At 47.8% G+C, this 21,328-nt stretch overlaps 1 protein-coding gene across 2 annotated transcripts in view; it reads right to left on the bottom strand.

Moving 5' to 3' along the window:
• Positions 1 to 927: 927 nt before the first annotated feature.
• The window catches only part of FBXO15 (F-box protein 15), a 183,738-nt gene continuing 163,337 nt past the window's right edge, over positions 928 to 21,328 (bottom strand). For both annotated transcript variants that reach the window (XM_069730974.1, XM_069730973.1), the window contains exon 12: positions 928 to 1,657. In XM_069730974.1, coding sequence (XP_069587075.1) covers positions 1,643 to 1,657 — 15 coding nt within the window. In that variant the 3' untranslated portion in view covers positions 928 to 1,642. The remainder of the gene's footprint in view (positions 1,658 to 21,328) is intronic.

Genomic DNA, 21,328 nt, shown 5'->3' with positions numbered 1-21,328 from the left:
TTTCTCTGGCCTGTATTCAGTCTTCACACAGACCTGTACTGCATAGAGCTCCCTGTTCAGATACTTGCAAAGAACACACTGACACACCCAAAGCTAAACTGAAAGTTTAAATGGTAATCGTGGACGTTAGACACTCCCAAAATCCCGGAGTGGAGGGAGAAACCCTTCTAACTACCCATTGTATAGGCCTCTCCAAAAAATAAAAGCCCATGTCAGGTTTTCCTAAATCTGATCTGGTTAAATAACTTGACCAAGTCCATACTAACTTTTATTTTGCAGTGCAACCACAGCTATAGCTGTGATTACAATGCACTCAAGCGTGTTCAATATGCTTCTAATCACATTCTAGGGGATACATGACGGCCCTCAGAAATAATTCCCCTCACTGTCTCACAGAAGGCATAGTGGTCACACCAAATATTTATTTGATATAGATTTCTCCTTTGTTCATTTACTTTCCATTTTATAAACTGAAAAATAAACTTGTAACACTTATTTTTGCAAGCATTCTTACTTTACAAAATTTATTCCATACCAGCCTAAAACTTTTGCACAGTACTCTATATAAATATTCCGATGCTTGTGTTGAAAAGTCAAATTCAGTCTGAACACGTAGACACAAACCAGTAGTCCTAACATTTATGTTCATGTATTGTATCTATATATCAGCTATGTGTATTGTAAACATTTTGCAAAAGTACTACTCAACTCAATCTACCTACAATTAAGTGAAGATTTTTGTCGGCAAGTTATGTCGGATCTTTTTTACCTAGTTTGATGAATAATGAATTAGATTGTATGAAAGATTAAGTAAAGCAATAATTATAGCATCAATCCCTTTCATTTGTGGCTCAGAAGTAGAAACGTTTTATGCAACTGATAAACTAGCTGAGTCAAAGATGATATTTAAAGAAATGACGCGAGTGATTATTTTAGTCATTTCTTTATTAAGCAATGTACTTAACAATATAAAGAAAGCCTTTAGAATACAAATTTCAAAAGTGGACAAAGAAAAAAACAATCAAAACCAAAAGAAAAAAAATACAAGAAACTAGAAAGAGCTTTTACAAAACTTAGAGCAACTTTTTGATATTGAAAAAAACAAAAACATTATCTAGGGAATATTTAGCAAAATTGCTTTGCTGCCTCCTCTTGAATGCTTCTGCTGCTGGTCTGCTAAATCACAGGCCCCTTCTTCATATTCCAATAGGCTGTGGCACTGATACAGCCCTGTCTACACGGTGCACTGAGACACCACTGCTCCAGTATTAGCCAGAAATGCTGTGACCACGTTGATGGGAAACAAAGAAAAAAAAGGTTTGGGGTAGCTGCAGCGGAGGAATGTAAGAGAAGGGCACCTAATAACTTTACGAAAGAGTCCTCAGAGAATGTTACATTTTTATGGTAGCTTAGAAAAATACTTTTTAGTTTCCCAATTATTTAAAATAAAGAAATGTTAAATACATAATATAAAAAAATATTCCAAAACATATAACATAGACCTGTAACTGCACCCAGTACTGAAATGAAATGTCATTTTCTTTAGAAAGCTTGCAAAAAGAGTCAGTACAATTGATGAAGTCTTGATCTTCATCTTTCAAGCCGGAAAGAAATACTTCAAGGAACAATATTAACATCTAAATCAACAAGGAAAATCCTGAAACAAAAGAAATTTTAAGTAAATGCAATTCGATTTGAAAAACAAAAGCTATGTTCTGGTTTACATGGCAGTGTAGAACAATTTCTGTACAGGTGAAAAAAAGACTACAGTACATATTGGGCTACAACCGACATATAAAGCCTTACAGTATAAAGTACCGAATGGTCACTTGTTGTCAAAGTGGACAGGTTTACAATGCTTATAAAAGATTACATATTTTTCATCAGGTTTGCTCAACCTAATCTGAGAGTATCGTAATGTAAAGACACAGATCCTGTTTCCAGCACTGTGCGACTTATTGGGCTACTTACTGTAGTTTTGATAAAATCACAGTTTTAACAGCAGAGACGACTAATAATCCTGATGCTATGTAGTCCTCCATATTTTAGCTCTTTATACACTGTGTGCAGAATTATTAGGCAAGTTGCATTTAGGAGGATTATTTTTATTATTGATCAACAACTATGTTTTTAATAAACCCAAAAGACTCATAAATATCAAAGCTTAATATTTTTGGACTATCTTAGGCTAGTTTCACACTAGCGTTTAGCCTTGCTGCGGACTTCCTCCGTGAAGACCCACCCACTGCCGCGCTTCTTCGTTCAGCTCTGCCTACGGCTGCATGCGGCGTGCGCACCCTATCTTTAACATTGGGTACGCAGGCCATGCCGCTGTATGCGGATGCCGCCGCATGCGTCGTTTTTAATAATTAATTACAGTCAAATGGATTTTTTTTCCTGAAACTGATAAAAGCTTGCAAGATTCTCAAGTCACCCTCCCCCCCCCTCCTTACCTTCATATTGCACCCCTTCCACCAACATGAAGGTTAACTTTATGTAAAAAAAAGTATTTAATTTACATATTAAATAACTGGACTTGTGTTATTTAAAGAGTCACTTGTCCACAGAACATTAAAGGGGACTAATTTGTTCACAAAACAATAAAGGGATTGTCTACTACTATGAAAGACTATCAATGGGCCCGAGATCCTTAGAAAAATGACTAATATATAGTATATATATATACATACACACATATATATATATACACACATACATACAGTGCCTTGCTGTATGTATATGTGTGTGTGTGTGTGTGTGTCTGTGTCTGTATGTACAGTGCCTTGCGAAAGTATTCGGCCCCCTGGAACTTTTCAACCTTTTCCCACATATCATGCTTAAAACAAAGATACCAAATGTAAATTTTTGGTGAAGAATCAACAACAAGTGGAACACAATTGTGAAGTTGAATGAAATTTATTGGTTACTTTAAATTTTTGTGGAAAGTAAAAAACTGAAAAGTGGGGCGTGCAATATTATTCAGCCCCTTTACTATCAGTGCAGCAAACTCACTCCAGAAGTTCATTGTGGATCTCTGAATAATCCAATGTTCTCCTAAATGCCTAATGATGATAAATATAATCCACCTGTGTGTAATCAAGTCTCCGTATAAATGCACCTGCTCTGGTCAGTCTCAGGGCTGTTTGAAACACAGATAGCATCATGAAGACCAAAGAACACAACAGGCAGGTCCGTGATACTGTTGTGGAGAAGTTTAAAGCTGGATTTGGATACAAAATGATTTCCAAAACTTTAAACATCCCAAGGAGCACTGTGCAAGCGATCATATTGAAATGGAAGGAGTATCATACCACTGCAAATCTAACAAGACCCGACCATCCTTCGAAACTTTCATCTCAAACAAGGAGAAGACTGATCAGAGAAGCAGCCAAGAGGCCCATGATCACTCTGCATGAACTGCAGAGATCTACAGCTGAGGTGGGACAGTCTGTCCATAGGACATCAATCAGTCGTACACTGCACAAATCTGGCCTTTATGGAAGAGTGGCAAAAAAAAGCCATTTCTCAAAGATATCCATAAAAAGTGTGTTTTAAAGTTTGCAACAAGCCACCTGAGAGACACACCAAACATGTGTAAGAAGGTGCTCTGGTCAGATGAAACCAAAATTGAACTTTTTGGCAACAATGCCAAATGATATGTTGGGTGTAAAGGCAACACAGCTCATCACTCTGAAAGCACCATCCCCACTGTCATACACGGGGGTGGCAGCATCATGGTTTGGGCCTACTTTTCTTTAGCAGGGACAGGGAAGATGGTTAAAAATTGATGGGAAGATGGATGGAGCCAAATATAGGACCATTATTGAAGAAAACCTGTTGGGAGTCTGCAAAAGACCAGAGACTGGGACGGAGATTTGTCTTCCAACAAGACAATGATCCCAAACATAAAGCAAAGTATACAATGGAATGGTTCACAAATAAACGTATCCAGGTGTTAGAATGGCCAAGTCAAAGTCGAGACCTCAATTCAATCAAGAATCTGTGGAAAGAGTTGAAAACTGCTGTTCACAAACGATCTCCATCAAACCTCACTGAGCTCTAGCTGTTTGCCAAGGAAGAATGGGCAAGAATTTCAGTCTCTCGATGTACAAAACTGATAGAGACATACCCCAAGCGACTTGCAACTGTTATCGCAGCAAAAGGAGGCACAACAAAGTATTAAGTTAAAGGGGCCGAATAATACCGTATATACTCGAGTATAAGCCGACCCGAGTATAAGCCAACCCCCCTAATTTTGCCACAAAAAACTGGGAAAACTTATTGACTCGAGTATAAGCCTAGGGTGGAAATGCAGTGTTTATACTGGCCCCATAGATGCCCCAATACAGTGCTCTGCAGTGTTTATACTGGCCCCATAGATGCCCCAATACAGTGCTCTGCAGTGTTTATACTGGCCCCATAGATGCCCCAATACAGTGCTCTGCAGTGTTTATAGTGGCCCCATAGATGCCCCAATACAGTGCTCTGCACTGTTTATATTGGCCCCATAGATGCCCCAATACAGTGCTCTGCACTGTTTATATTGGCCCCATAGATGCCCCAATACAGTGCTCTGCAGTGTTTATACTGGCCCCATAGATGCCCCAATACAGTGCTCTGCAGTGTTTATAGTGGCCCCATAGATGCCCCAATACAGTGCTCTGCACTGTTTATATTGGCCCCATAGATGCCCCAATACAGTGCTCTGCACTGTTTATATTGGCCCCATAGATGCCCCAATACAGTGCTCTGCAGTGTTTATACTGGCCCCATAGATGCCCCATAGATGCCCCAATACAGTGCTCTGCAGTGTTCATAGTGGCCCCATAGATGCCCCAATACAGTGCTCTGCAGTGTTCATAGTGGCCCCATAGATGCCCCAATACAGTGCTCTGCACTGTTCATAGTGGCCCATAGCTCTGCCCCATATATGCTCTGCTATGTTCACAGTGGCCCATAGATGCTCCACATTAATCTGTGCGATGGCCGCTGCTGCTGCAATAAAAAAAAAAAAAAGCCATACTCACCTCGCTACTTGCAGCTCCCAGCGTCTGGTCCCGGCGTCTGTCTGCACTGACTGATCAGGCAGAGGGCGCCGCGCACACTAGTGCGTCATCGCGCCCTCTGACCTGAACAGTCAGAGCGCAGATAGACGCCGGGAAGATGGATCGGCGGCTGGAACGAGGACAGGTGAATATAACATACTCACCTAGTCCTGGCGATCCTCGCGCTGTCCCCTCCTGTCTTCCGCGCTGCAGCTTCTTTCTCTATCAGCGGTCACCGGCACCGCTGACAGAGAAATGAATACGCGGCTCCGCCCCTATGGGAGGTGGAGCCGCTTATTCATATCTCTAATGAGCGGTCCCACGTGACCGCTGAAGAGAGGAAGAAGCTGCAGCGCGGAAGCCCGTGGGACGGCAGGGACAGCGCGAGGATCGCTGGGACTAGGTAAGTATGCCTCAGCGCCCTCAGCCCCTCACCTGCCGACCCCACCGCTACCGTGACTCGAGTATAAGCCGAGGGGGGCACTTTCAGCCCAAAAATTTGGGCTGAAAATCTCGGCTTATACTCGAGTATATACGGTAATAATAATAATTTTATTTATATAGCGCCAACATATTCCGCAGCACTTTAATATTGCACTCCCCACGTTTCAGTTTTTGATTTCCCACAAAAATTTAAAATAACCAATAAATGTGGTTCAACTTCACAATTGTGTTCCACTTGTTGTTGATTCTTCACCAAAAATTTACATTTGGTATCTTTATGTTTGAAGCATGATACAGTGGGGCAAAAAAGTATTTAGTCAGTCAGCAATAGTGCAAGTTCCACCACTTAAAAAGATGAGAGGCGTCTGTAATTTACATCATAGGTAGACCTCAACTATGGGAGACAAACTGAGAAAAAAAAATCCAAAAATCTGTTTTTTTAACATTTTATTTGCATATTATGGTGGAAAATAAGTATTTGGTCAGAAACAAACAATCAAGATTTCTGGCTCTTACAGACCTGTAACTTCTTCTTTAAGAGACTCCTCTTTCCTCCACTCATTACCTGTAGTAATGGCACCTGTTTAAACTTGTTATCAGTATAAAAAGACACCTGTGCACACCCTCAAACAGTCTGACTCCAAACTCCACTATGGTGAAGACCAAAGAGCTGTCAAAGGACACCAGAAACAAAATTGTAGCCCTGCACCAGGCTGGGAAGACTGAATCTGCAATAGCCAACCAGCTTGGAGTGAAGAAATCAACAGTGGGAGCAATAATTAGATAATGGAAGACATACAAGACCACTGATAATCTCCCTCGATCTGGGGCTCCACGCAAAATCCCACCCCGTGGGGTCAGAATGATCACAAGAACGGTGAGCAAATATCCCAGAACCATGCGGGGGGACCTAGTGAATGAACTGCAGAGAGCTGGGACCAATGTAACAAGGCCTACCATAAGTAACACACTACGCCACCATGGACTCAGATCCTGCAGTGCCAGACGTGTCCCACTGCTTAAGCCAGTACATGTCCGGGCCCCTCTGAAGTTTGCTAGAGAGCATTTGGATGATCCAGAGGAGTTTTGGGAGAATGTCCTATGGTCTGATGAAACCAAACTGGAACTGTTTGGTAGAAACACAACTTGTCGTGTTTGGAGGAAAAAGAATACTGAGTTGCATCCATCAAACACCATACCTACTGTAAAGCATGGTGGTGGAAACATCATGCTTTGGGGCTGTTTCTCTGCAAAGGGGCCAGGACGACTGATCCGGGTACATGAAAGAATGAATGGGGCCATGTATCGTGACATTTTGAGTGCAAACCTCCTTCCATCAGCAAGGGCATTGAAGATGAAACGTGGCTGGGTCTTTCAACATGACAATGATCCAAAGCACACCGCCAGGGCAACGAAGGAGTGGCTTCGTAAGAAGCATTTCAAGGTCCTGGAGTGGCCTAGCCAGTCTCCAGATCTCAACCCTATAGAAAACCTTTGGAGGGAGTTGAAAGTCCGTGTTGCCAAGCGAAAAGCCAAAAACATCACTGCTCTAGAGGAGATCTGCATGGAGGAATGGGCCAACATACCAACAACAGTGTGTGGCAACCTTGTGAAGACGTACAGAAAACGTTTGACCTCTGTCATTGCCAACAAAGGATATATTACAAAGTATTGAGATGAAATTTTGTTTCTGGCCAAATACTTATTTTCCACCATAATATGCAAATAAAATGTTAAAAAAAACAGACAATGTGATTTTCTGGATTTTTTTTCTCAGTTTGTCTCCCATAGTTGAGGTCTACCTATGATGTAAATTACAGACGCCTCTCATCTTTTTAAGTGGTGGAACTTGCACTATTGCTGATTAAATACTTTTTTGCCCCACTGTATGTGGTGTGATTCAGTGACCCCTGTGGCAGCTAGGGGGTGCTGTGTGTGCTCCTCGGGATATGCATGGAGGTGTATCTGTTGTTATAATGGTGGTGAAACATTGACTGGCAGAATTGTAAGTGGCCGATATGTGTCGCAGAGGGAGTCAGCGTGGTAAGTCTGATGTAATGTTGTTGTTCTGGGACCAGTAGTCCCACAAGTGTTTGGTATAGTTGTGAAGGGAGACTTACTAGGCTAGTTATGAGAGATGGGCGGGTCAAACTAGCCATACACACACTCCCATCTAGGGGTTGTGGTTACAGGTGTATAATGTGACCAGGGTGTGGGTCACGTTTCCTGTATGGTCACTGAGTGTGGACCTGAATGGTCTATGCTGGAAGGTCCTGGAGAGCCTTTGTGTTGGGAGTGTAGTCTCCCTGAAGAGCACTTGGAGGGGCTTTGGACCTGGTGGCCTGGGGTGTTGGACAGATGTCTTGAATAGCACCAGGACAGGTCACATGCCTGTGTGTTCGATGGTCCCATGTGGGACAGATGTCCTGAATAGCGCACTGAGTAACCTGTGTTGAAAGTCCTGGGAGTAGGCTTCCTGAAGAGCACAACCTGTGTTGGATCTCCTGGGAGTAGGAATCCTGAAGAGCACATGCCAGTGTGTTGGACGGTCCCATGTGGGATGGACGTCCTGAATAGCGTAGTTAGACTATGGTCCTGGACAGTCTGTGTTGGAAGCTCCTGTGAGTGGAGTCTTCCTGGAGCACCTGAGAGACTGTGGACCTGGATGGTCTGTGTTGGGGAAGCTACCGTCATTCGATGGCTCTGGACTGACTGATGTGTGCCAGCCAGGCAAGTTGGTGAACCCCGTAAGGCAGTTTCCCCAGGAGAGAGGACTGACGAGGAGTCAGCAGGTGGAGCAGGAGCTCCCATAATGTACCACTGACTGTTAGTGCTTGTGATAGTCTGTGAACTGTGTGGTCTCCCACGGTAACAGAACGAAGTGAGGTTCAGCGTGTTTAGAGGCCGCGACACAATGTCATGTGCGCTATAAGACAAGGGACATTGATGAACTGTTCGACGTATGGACACCCATGGTAACTGGATGGAGTGAGAGGTCCAGCATGCTTAGTGTCCATAAGATAAAGCCGAAATATGAAGTGTCTAAGATAAAGCTGCAACTTAATGCCAACGGTTGGTGCCTATTGTGTTCCATTGTGTTCCTATCCTTCTCACACTATGAGAAACTATCGCAATCCCTTTCACTTAAAACCAGTGCAGCTGACTCCCACCCCCCTGCTTCCTCTCTCTGGGGCACTTTGGAATGCCCGCTCTGTCTGCAACAAGCTCCACGTGATCCACAATCTCTTTACTTCCCGCAACCTTTCCTTCCTGGCCCTCACTGAGACCTGGCTGACGCCCCCTGACACGGCCTCCCCTGCTGCACAGAGTTACGGTGGCCTCCACTTTACCCACACTCCTCGCTCTGGCAACAGACCTGGCGGAGGAGTGGATTTTCTTTTTTCTATAAACTGCTACTTCAACCCTATCCAACCCCCACCCTCCCTTCTTTTGAGGTTCACTCTGTCCGTATCTACTCTCCCTCTAATCTCCAAATGGCTGTCATATACCGACCACCGGGTTCAGCCACTGCCTTCATTGACCAATTTTCCATCTGGCTTCTTCACTTTCTCTGCTGACATCCCCACCATCATAATGGGTGACTTTAATATCCCTACTAACACCCACCAACCAGCAGCCTCCAAGCTCCTGGCCCTTACCTCAGTGGTCCTCCACAGCCACCCATACAGAGGGACATACTCTAGACCTCATCTTCACCCGCCTCTGTTCCTTATCTAATCTCACAACCTCTCCCTTCCCCTTATCTGACCACCATCTACTCACCTTCTCTTCCTTGTCCTCCTCACCTGCCCCCCACATCCAGCCAGTACCACATCCTCGGAGAAACCTTGCACACCTAGACGTTCACAGACTTTCAGACTCTCTTCTACCCCTGTCCTCCATATTTTCACTCCACGACACGGATAGCGCCACCGCTTTCTATAACTCCACCCTCACATCAGCCATAGACTCAGTCGCCCCTCTCATGCATGGCAAAGTGTGACAAATCAATAGGCAACCCTGGCATAACAACCTCACCAAAAAACTCCGACAAGCATCCAGGGTCGCTGAGCGGCGTTGGAAAAAAACACGCCTGCCAGACAACTTCACCACTTTCAAACAAGCCACACTTGCCTTCAAACTAGCCCTCACTTCTGCTAAACAGACCTATTTCACTAACCTTGTATCTTCACTATCCTACAACCCAAAACAACTGTTCAGCACATTTACCTCTCTCCACCTACTTCAAAAACAAGATTGACCAAACAAGGTAAACCTTTACTTTTCCACCACCCCAACCACTCCATATACCAGACCTCTGCCCTTCCCCAATAACTTCCCTCTCCAACATCACTGAAGAACTTACTCGCCTCCTTTCCAAATCACACCTCACCACCTGTGCACTTGTCCCATCCCTTCCCACTTGCTCCCCAACCTCACTAACACGCTCATTCCAGCCCTAACCCATCTCTTCAACCTATCGCTATCTTCTGGTACTTTCCCCTCTGCCTTCAAACATGCCACCATCACACCCATCCTCAAAAAAGCTAACCTTGACCCAACTGCTATGCCCAGCTATCGCCTCATATCACTGCTCCCGTTTGCTTCCAAACTACTTGAGCAGCATGTCCATGGTCAACTTTCCTCCCATCTCTCATCTAACTCTCTCCTTGACAACCTCCAATCTGGCTTCCGCCCCCACCACTCCACCGAAACTGCTCTGACCAAAATTACTAATGACTTACAGCCAAAGCTAACAGACAGTTCTCCATCCTCCTCCTTCTCGATCTGTCCTCTGCTTTCGACACAGTCGACCACCTCCTACTGCTACAGATTCTTTCTTCCCTCGGCATCAAAGGCCTTGCCCTGTCCTCGATTGCCTCATACCTTTCCGACCGCACATTTAGCGTTTCCCACTCACACACTACCTCCTCACCCCGTCCCCTCTCTGTTGGGAGTCCCTCAAGGCTCTGTCCTCGGGGCTCTACTTTTTTTCCATCTATACCCTTGGCGTAGGACAACTCAAAGTTCCATGGCGTCCAGTACCACCTATATGCAGACGACACTCAGATCTACCTCTCTGTCTCAGGTGTCGCCTCTCTACTGTCCAGAATCCCGGAGTGTCTGTCAGACATATCCTCCTTCTTCAACTCTCGCTTTCTAAAACTCAATGTAGACAAAACCGAACTCATCTATCTCCCATCTCTCGTATCCCCCCTTCCTGAGCTATCTATTATAGTAAACGGCATCACGCTCTCTCTCGCACCTGAATTCCGCTGCCTCAGGGTAACTCTCGATTCTGCCCTGTCGTTCAAATCGCACGTCCAAACCCTTGCCACCTCCTGTCGCCTCCAACTCAAAAATATTGCCAGAATCCGTCCCTTCCTCAGCCAGCAATCTACTAAAACTCTTGTGCATGCCCTCATCATCTCCCGCCTCGATTACTGCAACACCCTCCTCTGTGGCCTCCCCGCTAACTCCCTTGCACCACTCCAGTCTGTCCTCAACTCTGCTGCTCGGCTAATCCACCTCTCTCCTCGCTACTCCCCTGCTTCCCCCCTCTGCAAATCTCTTTACTGGCTCCCAATTCCCCAACGAATCCAGTTCAAACTACTAACCCTGATCTACAAAGCCATCCACAACCTGTCCCCTCCCTATATCTCTGAACAAATCTCCCACTATCTTCCCTCACGTAATCTTCGATCCTCCCAAGACCTCCTTCTCTCTCCCACACTTATTCGTTCCTCACACAACCGCCTCCAAGATTTCCCCTGAATATCCCCCATCCTCTGGAATTCCATGCCTCAAAACGTCCGATTATCCACCACCCTCGAATCCTTCAGACGGAACCTGAAAACCCATCTCTTCAGGAAAGCCTACAGGCTGCAATAACCATTCTGCCACCTCACCAACCGGCCGAGCTGCCGCCACGTCACCGACCACCCAAGCTGCCGCCATGTCACCGACCACCCGAGCTGCCACCACGTCACCGACCACCTGAGCTACCGCCACGTCACCGACCACCCAAGCTGCTGCCACGTCACCGACCACCCGAGCTGCCGCCATGTCACCGACCACCCAAGCTGCCGCCACGACCACCCGAGCTGCTGCCACAACCACCCGAGCAGCCGCCTCACCACCACCAGTGCTGCAGCACACTAACCTCCTGTCTCTTCCCCACTATCCTGAAGAATGTAAGTCCGCAAGGACAGGGTCCTCTCCCCTCTGTACCAGTCTGTCACTGTAAATTTGTTTACTGTTAACGATATCTATAACCCGGCATGTAACCCCTTTTCACATGTACAGCACCATGGAATTAATGGTGCTATATAAACAAATAATAATAATGAAGTGTAATTAACTGTGCATAACACGGTTTATGATGCCATAATAAACCATATAGACTGTGTTTAAGTGAAAAATGTGCCCGTGTGTTTGAATCCTGTGCCAAGCGAGTGTCCCCCAAGACATGTGTTAAGCGCAATCTTACAGTGGGAAAAGGTTGATAAGTTCCACAGGGCCGAATAGTTTCGCAAGGCACTGTACATACAGACACACACATATACATACAGCTGGTGGAATAAGCATTAAACATAGAAAATTGTTTACAAGTAAAAATATTTCTAAAGATGCTATTGACATGAAATGCTCCCCAGATGTCGGTAACAACCTATCCGAAGCCACCCTGGCAAAAAAGTCAAACCATAAATGTCCATGAATTAAGTTATGTGTAATAATGAGAAATGACACAGGGAAAAAGTATTGAACACACTTCCTGAAATGCATTTAATACTCTGTCCAAAACCCTTTGTTGGCGATGACAAGATCAGATGCCTCCTGTAAGGAGAAACTAGTCGCATACATGCTCAGGTGAGATTTTGGCCCGGATGGGTAGCCGAAGGTACAAGAGCCAATGGAACTACCAAGGACCAGCTGATGGTACTGGAAACCAGTTACTAAGCAGGAGGTACCCATGCCAGAAAGCACTACCAAGGACCACCAGACGTTGGTGGAACTTGGATACCGAGAAGGAGGCACATAAGCCAAAGCCTCTGCCTGGAACCAGCTGACTGTACTGGAACCAGGATGGGTAGCCGAAGGTACAAGAGCCAATGGATCTACTGAGGACCAGCTGATGGTACTAGAACCTGGTTACTAAGCAGGAGGTACCCATGCCAGAAAGCACTACCAAGGACCACCAGACGTTGGTGAAACTCGGATACCGAGAAGGAGGCACCTAAGCCAAAGACTCTGCCTGGAACCAGCTGACAGTACTGGAACCCAGGGGGACCTATTCAAGATTGACTTCCAAAGAACCAGCTAATGGTGCTGGAACTCAGACAGATAGCAGAAGGTCCACATGAAAAAAAAATTGCAAGGCTGCGAGCCGGCTGGAGTTACCGAAAACCCGGTCCTACAGGTGGAGCTTGTCCTATTGGCACTACGGAACCAGCCTTCATTGCCCGATCCCGCAGCCCACATAGGAAGCACCTAAACTGCAGGCACCATAGAGTCAGCTAACCCGACAGGACAACGTATTGGAGGCAAAGTGACCTTGACACTACCCGGAAACAGCTGGCGAGCTGTAACCAAACTGGGCAGGAGGGAGTACCCGTGCAAAACACACTGCCGAGAACCAGCCGACGGTACTGGAGCCAGGAACGGTAACAGAAGGTACAAGAGCCAATGGAACTACCGAACACCAGCTGATGGTACTGGAACCCGGTTACTAAGCAGGAGGTACCCGTGCCAGAAAGCACTACCAAGGACCACCTGACATTGGTGGAACTCGGATACCCAGAAGGAGGCACCTAAGCTAAAGGCTCTGCCCGGAACCAGCTGACGGTACTGGAACCAGGATGGGCAGGAGGGACTACCCGTGACAAAGACACTTCTGAGCAGCAACTGGCGGTGTTGGAGCCCAGGGAATCCAGGAGAAGCAGAGTATAGGCTGAGGCCTAATTGGAGCCAGTTGAAAGGGAACCTTTAACCCCCAAAGGTGTTTGTAACTTAAAGAGCCTCCTTCTGCGGCACTAATGCTGCAAAAGGAAAAGGTACCTCTTTTCATTATGCTCCTTGTACACGCTGAAGTTAACACTTATAAAATGTGTCCCCTCATACTCTGAAACCGTCCCGGAGGCGGGACTTTCCTTCTTAATGAGATGCAGCACAGCTGTCATTCACACTCCCTTGGTGCCGTGCGCCGCCTCCTCAGCATTGTTTGAATCTGTCCCGGAGCCTGCACTGTTATGTTATCCCTTGGCAATGCAGAGTTAGCGCAGCCCGTCTTCAGACATCATTTGTTGTCAGGCTGGCTGAGCCTGTGCGACAGCCCTGCCAGAGATCCCGCCCCGCCGTGTCTTCTGATTTATTCACACTGCAGGCCTGGGATTCAGGGGCATCCGCAGCACATATCTTCGCCTTTCACTCATCTCCTTCCGCCTTCTTTAGACTAAGCCGTGCCAGCTGATCCCAAATTGCATGCCATGGCCGTGACACGGCACAGTCAGAAGAAGGCGGAAGGAGATGAGTGAGAGGCGAAGATATGCACTGCACTTCTGATTTAATCACACTGCGGGCCTGGGATTCATGGGCATGCGCAATGCATATCTTCGCCTCTCACTCAGCTCCTTCCGGCTTCTTCAGACTGTGCGGCGTCACGGCTGTGGCATGCTATTAGGGATCAGCTGATGGCACACAGTCTAAAGAAGGTGGAGGGAGATGAGTGAGAGCCTGAGGTGAAGATATGCACTGCGCATGCCCATGAATCCCAGGCCCGCAGTGTGATTAAATCCGAAGACACTGCGAGGCGGGATCTCGGGCAGCGTGGCCGCACAGGCACAGTCCGCCTGACACCAAATGATGTCAGAAGATGGGCAGCGCTAACTGCGCATGGCCAAGGTTGAACATAACAGCACAGGCTACGGGACAGATTCAAACAACACTGAGAAGGCGGCACCTGGCGCCAAGGGGGTAGGAATGACGGCTGCGTTGTGTCTCATTAGGAAGGAAAGTTCCACCTCCGGGCCATTTTCACGGTGTGAGGGGACACATTTTATAAGTGTTAAGTTCAGCGTGTGCAAGGAGCATAACTAAGAGAGCCACCTTTTCCTTGTGCAGCATTACTGCTGCACAAGGTGGCTCTTTCAGATACAAACGTCTGGGGGGTGGGGACAAGTTCCCTTTAATTTCAGTTGTAGTGTCAGCGTGGCGGTCGCAGGACATATTGCCGGATACACAGCAGGGGAGCAGCTGGCATTACTGAACCCCAATAACACGGCAGCAAGTGTTGACTGAGCAGACAGCACTTCCGGGCAACAACTGGCGGTGTTGAAGCCCAGGGAAAGCAGGAGGAGCAGACTTTATTTTTTGCCGCACACACAGCAAGGGAGCAGCTGGCGTTACTGAACCCCACTAACACAGAAGCAAGTGTTTTCCTCTGTGCAGACAGCACTTCCGGGCAACAACTGGCGGTGTTGAAGCCCAGGGAAAGCAGGAGGAGCAAACTTTATTTTTTGCCGCACACACAGCAAGGGAGCAGCTGGCGTTACTGAACCCCACTAACACAGGAGCAAGTGTTTTCCTCTGTGCAGACAGCACTTCCGGGCAACAACTGGCGGTGTTGAAGCCCAGGGAAAGCAGGAGGAGCAGACTTTATTTTTTGCCGCACACACAGCAGGGGAGCAGCTGGCGTTACTGAACCCCACTAACACAGGAGCGAGTGTTTTTCTCTGTGCAGACAGCACTTCCGGGCAACAACTGGCGGAGTTGAAGCCCAGGGAAAGCAGGAGAAGCAGAGTGTAGGCCGAGGCCTAATTGTAGCAAGTGGAAAGGGAACCTTTAACCCCCCAGGCGTTGGTAACTGAAAGAGCCACCTTGTGTAGCAGTAATGCTGCAAAAGGAAAAGGTGGCTCTTTCAATTATGCTCCTTGCAAACGCAAAACTGAACACTTCTAATATGTGTCCCCTGATACCGTGAAACCGTCCCGGAGGTGGGACTTTCCTTCGTAATGACACGCAGCACAGCCGTCATTTCCAACCCCTTAGCGCAGGGCGCCACTTCCTCAGAGTTGTTTGAATCTGTCCCAGAGCCTGCGCTGTTATTTTAAACCTTGGCCATGCGCAGTTAGCGCTGCCTGTTTTCTGACAACATTTGGTGTCAGGCGTACTGCACCTGTGCGGCCACGCAGCCCGAGATTCATGTGCATGCGCAGTGCATATCTTCACCTCAGGCTCTCACTCATCTCCCTCCGCCTTCTTCAGACTGTGCGACGTCAGCTGATCCCTAATAGCATGCCACGACCAGGATGCCGTGATTAGGGATCAGCTGACGCCGCACAGCCTGAATAAGCCGGAAGGAGGTGAGTGAGAGGCGAAGATATCCACTGCGCATGCCCATGAATCCCAGGCCCGCAGTGTGATTAAATCAGAAGACACTGTGAGGCGGGATCTCGGGCAGCGCGGCCGCACAGGCACAGTCCGCCTGACACCAAATGATGTCAGAAGATGGGCAGCGCTAACTGTGCATGGCCAAGGTTGAACATAACAGCGCAGGCTACGGGACAGATTCAAACAACGTTGAGGAGGCGGCGCCTGGCGCCAAGGGGGTAAGAATGACGGCTGCGTTGCGTCTCATTAGGATGGAAAGTTCCACCTCGGGGCCGTTTTCACGGTATGAGGGGACACATTTTATAAGTGTTAAGTTCAGCGTGTGCAAGGAACATAACTAAAAAAGCCACCTTTTCCTTGTGCAGCATTACTGCTGCACAAGGTGGCTCTTTCAGTAACAAACGCCTGGGGGGGACAGGTTGCCTTAAATTTCAGATGTAGTGTCAGCGTGGAGGTAGCAGGACACATTGCCGGATACACAGCTGGGGATCAGCTGATGTTACTGAAACCCAATAACACTGGGTCATGTGTTTTGACTGTGCAGACGGCACTTCTGAGCAGCAACTGGCGGTGTTTGAGCCCAGAGATTACAGTTCAGGTGGTAGAAACAAGAACGCAACATGAGACCTGGATACTGTAGCCAACCAATTTTTTAATCTGGAAGAGGAGTTGCAAATTCCTGCGAGATCCAGGCCTTGTTCATTTTAAGAAAATTAAGTCGGTCAACATTATCGGATAGTCGCATGCGACGGTCTGTTAGTACACCACCTGCGGCACTAAAGACACGTTCCGATAATACACTAGCAGCAGGGCAAGCCAGCACCTCCAATGCATACTGGCTAAGCTCTGGCCATGTATCCAGCTTAGAGACCCAAAACTTGAAGGGGGAAGAGCGGTGTGGGAGTACACTGAGAGGGCAAGCCATGTAGTCGGTCACCATCTGACGGAAACGTTGCCTCCTGCTGACTGGAGCCGTCTGCGATGGTGTAGACGTTTGTGGCTGGTACACAAAAGTTTTCCACAGTTGGGCCATACTGGTCTTGCCTGGTGCTGAGGCACTGCTTCTGCTCTCTGTTTGTGCTGACCTTCCTCCACTGCCTCGACGCAATGAGCTGCTTTGTAAAGCACTAGCAGCACTGCTCTCGGTTGGACTGGAGAAGATGATGGAATGCACCAGTGTGTCTTGGAACTCCCGCATTTTACGCTCCCGGTTCAATGGTGTTATGAGGGTTTGTAAGTTGTCCCGGTAGCGCGGATCTAGGAGGGTGTACACCCAATAATCAGCCGTGTTGAGAATGTAGGCGATGCGGCGGTCGTTTCTCAGGCACTGCAGCATGAAATCAAACATGTGCTGCAGACTGCCAAATGGCTAAGAAACGCTGTTCCCTGCTTGAGGCGTGATCTCTGCCTGCTCTGCATCACCCCACCCTCGCTCTATACACTGACTACTTGAGAATTGTGTAACTCCCTCCTCTGGACCGATGTCTTCCTCCTCCATTGACTCCTCCTCATCCTCCTCACAAAGTGTCCCCTGCCTAGGCCTTTGTGAGGAACCACGTTGCGCTGGCTGTCCAGAAGCAGATGGAATTGGTTACTCCTCATCCTCCACCTCTTCCACAACATCATCCCTTAGTGCTTGCAGTGTTCATTCAAGCAGGCAGATAAGGGGGACAGTCATGCTGACTAGAGTATCATCTGCACTCGCCATCCGCGTGGAATCATCAAAGGCACGCAAAACCTGGCAGACATCCTTCATAGTGGCCCACTCAGTGGTTGTGAAGCCTGAATGGCGCGCAGTTCTTTGCGCCTAATGCAGCTGGTACTCCATTACTGCTTGCTGCTGCTCACACAACCGCTCCAACATATGTAACGTGGAATTCCACCTGGTGGGTAGGTCACTTATGATGCGATGTTCCGGAAGGCGGAATCGGCGCTGCAGAGCTGCAATGCACTATCTTGCCATGCTGGAACGCCGCAAGTGAGCGCACTCTAGGCGGACCTTGTGCAGCAGTGCATCAAGATCCGGATAGTCCCTCAAAAAACTCTGCACGACCAAGTTGAGCACATGTGCCAGACATGGCATATGAGTGAAGTTGCTTAGGGCCAGAGCTGCCACCAGATTTCGGCCATTGTCATACACTACCATGCCTGGCTGGAGATTCGCTGGCACAAACCACACGTCGCTCTCCTGCTTGATGGCATTCCAGAGCTCCTGCGATTTGTGGCTTCGATTCCCCAAAGAAATTAATTTCAGTACGGCCTGTTGACGTTTGGCCACGGCTGTGCTCATATCGGTCGTAACAGGTAAGCGTTCACGGGTCAAGGTGGAGGTAGACCGTGATGGCTCCTGCAGCACTGATTCTGAGGAACTGGAGTATGAGGAGGAGGCAATGTGTACAGACTGGATTCCTGCAATCCTTGGAGTTGGCAGAACACGTCCTGCGCCACTCGCACGATCTGTACCCGGCTCCACAACATTAACCCAATGGGCAGTGAGGGAAAGGTATCGCCCCTGTCCATGGTGACTGACTGCGGTCAGTAGCGTGTGTTTTATGTGTCCCTCCACATGCTTTTGCAGGGCAGGGACGGCTTGCCTGCTGAAATAAAAGCGGCTGGGCACATTGTATTGTGGGACTGCCAATGCCATCAAGTTACGGAAGATGTCAGTCTTCACCAGCCTGAATGACAGCATTTCAAGGGACAGTAGTTTTGCAATGCCAGCATTCAGAGCCTATGCTCGGGGGTGGTTTGCCGAGAATGTCCGCCTTTTCTCCCATGCCTGTGCTACCGATGGCTGTAGAGTGGGCTGGGAGTGTGAGGATGACTGGGAACGTGGTGATGTGGGTGGAATTACACTCGGTCTCTGGACAACATTGCCAGAGGTTCTTCCATGGTGATCCTGTGAGGAAGCCGAACCAACTGTGTGTGAGCTGGAGGAAGGGGCAACAACACGAGCTGAAGAGGTGGTAGGTGCCCCTGTAGGTGTGTTTTTGTAACTCCACCGCGTGCTTGGTCCGCACATGTTTCCACATATTTGTGGTATTGAGGTTGCTGACACTTTTCCCTCTTTTGACTTTCTGATGACACACCTTGCATTTGACTAAGCAAATGTCATCTGCAACTGTGTCAAAAAAGGACCAGGCACTGCAAGTCTTGGGAGAGCCCGTTTTGGCTTTTGGAAGAGCCATGCTCCGAATGGGTGCCAAAGTGGAGGCTACAGGCACCGCAGTCTTCCCCCTCCCTCTTTGGGCCGTTCGGGGAATCTCTTCCTCAGAGCTGCTCCCACCACCTTCCTGTACCTCACGCCATGATGGGTCAAGGACCTCATCATCTACACTACCCTCTTCCACCAACTATTTCTCCTGGGTAGTCTCGGCAGCACAGTATGCACCTGAGTCTCATCATCAGATGCGTACTGAGGTGTGCTGATCGGAGGCACTGGCCCACCCGTCTCTTCAGAATCAGAGAGACAAATCTGTTCGGCATCACTGCATACTGCCTCTTCTTCCATTTCTCCAATGCTGCTTGGCTGGCCCCCTCTTTCCAAGCCAAGAGATTCAGAGAACAGAAGTAGAGCTGGCTCCTGTCCTGGGCTCTCTGACTGCCTGGGCAATATGGCAGGTGGTGAAGAGACAGATGGGTGCTCTCCAGTGCTCTGTGCCTGAGAGGATGTGGCACTAATTGAAGTCGATGCGTTAGCTGCCATCCATCCGACAATGGCTTCAATTTGTTCTTCCCGCAGCAGCGGGGTACGGCGATCTCCTACAAAGCTGCGCTTGAAGGACTGTTCCCTGCTGAAACTGGGTGATGATGAGTCACTGGTGCCTGCAGCAAGCACAGAATCCCCACGTCCTCTCCCTGCTCCACGCTCACGTGCCTTACTCCCTGCCTTCTTCATCTTGGTAGACTGATAAAGATAGGCAGAAAAGTACTAAGGGCTTAGTGTGCTTATTCCTGAACTGCTCCTAACAGGTATAAGAAACACTAATTTTCTAAAGTGTGGACTAGACTTTTATATGAGCTAGTGTGGCCTACACAACTGTAAAGTGGTGTGTTTGGTGAACTTTATTATTATTTTTATTTTTTGCAGAACAGATTACAGAGCGAGCTGCACTCACACACAGACCGTGCAGACAGCCGTTAACGGCGCTGCAAGGCCAAAACAAGCTCCTCCATGTAATCCTATACAGTAATTTTCCACAATCTAGCAGGATACGGAGGGAAAGCCACTAATAGGATAAATTTGAAAAAATGTGCAGCAGGCTGCACTAACTGAGAAACGGACAATAGAACGGTATGAGGTAGTGACGCACCCTGAGTTGACTACAACTGGCTGTGGCGGTAGAACAGACTACAGAGCGAGCGGTACTCACACACAGACCGTGCAGACAGCCGTGAACGGCGCTGCAAGGCCAAAACAAGCTCCTCTATGTAATCCTATATAGTGTTTTTCCACAATCTAGCAGGATACAGAGGGAAAGCCACTAATAAGATAAATTTGAAAAAATGGGCAGCAGGCTGCATTAATTGAGAAATGGACAATGGAACGGTATGAGGCAGTGACGCACCCTGAGCTGACTACAACCAGCTGTGGCAGCAGAGCAGACTACAGAGTGAGCAGCACTCACACACAGACCGTGCAGACAGCCATAAACGGTGCTGCAAGGCAAAAACAAGCTCCTCTATGTAATCCTATATAGTGTTTTTCCACAATCTAGCAGGATACGGATGGAAAGCCACTAATAGGATAAATTTGAAAAAATGTGCAGTAGGCTGCACTAATTGCAAAAAAGGACAATGGATTGAACAGTATGAGTCAGTGACGCATCCTGAGCTGACTACAACCAGCGGTGGCTGCGAACAGACTACAGAGTGAGCTGCACTCACACACACAGAGACCTTACAGACAGCTGTAAACAGCGCTGCAAGGCAAAAGCAAGGTTCTCACACAGCGGTTGCTAAATTAGCCTGGGTAAAGCACAATGAAGCAAATCGCTATCTCTAAACTAGCCCTCAGTCAGAACACAGCGTCCTGTCCCTAACTGAATTCACAGCAGAGTGAGCCCAAAATGGCGGCGGTGACTTTTATAGTGCATCATGACATCATTTCAGCAGCCAATCACAGCCATGCCAGTAGTTACATGCCTACCATGCAGAACAGGATGTGCCCACTCTTCTAATCATTCCTCATTGGCTGAATTTGGGCTCTTAGAATTATGGGAACTTCCGATTCCAGTATCTGATATACTGAAAGTATCGGAACTCGGTATCGGAATTCCGATACCGCAAATATCGGCCGATACCCGATACTTGCGGTATCGAAATGCTCAACACTACTCAACACTACACTACACTATGTTCCAAATTATTATGCAGATGACATTTTTCTCGGATTTTCCTAAATGGTCGGTGCAAATGACAGTCAGTGTAATAAAAGTCATCACCCGTTA

Source organism: Ranitomeya imitator, chromosome 6 (genome assembly GCF_032444005.1).
Source record: "Ranitomeya imitator isolate aRanImi1 chromosome 6, aRanImi1.pri, whole genome shotgun sequence".
In the NCBI taxonomy this organism is placed as follows: Eukaryota; Metazoa; Chordata; class Amphibia; order Anura; family Dendrobatidae; genus Ranitomeya; species Ranitomeya imitator.
This window is presented reverse-complemented; position numbering and strand designations above follow the sequence as displayed.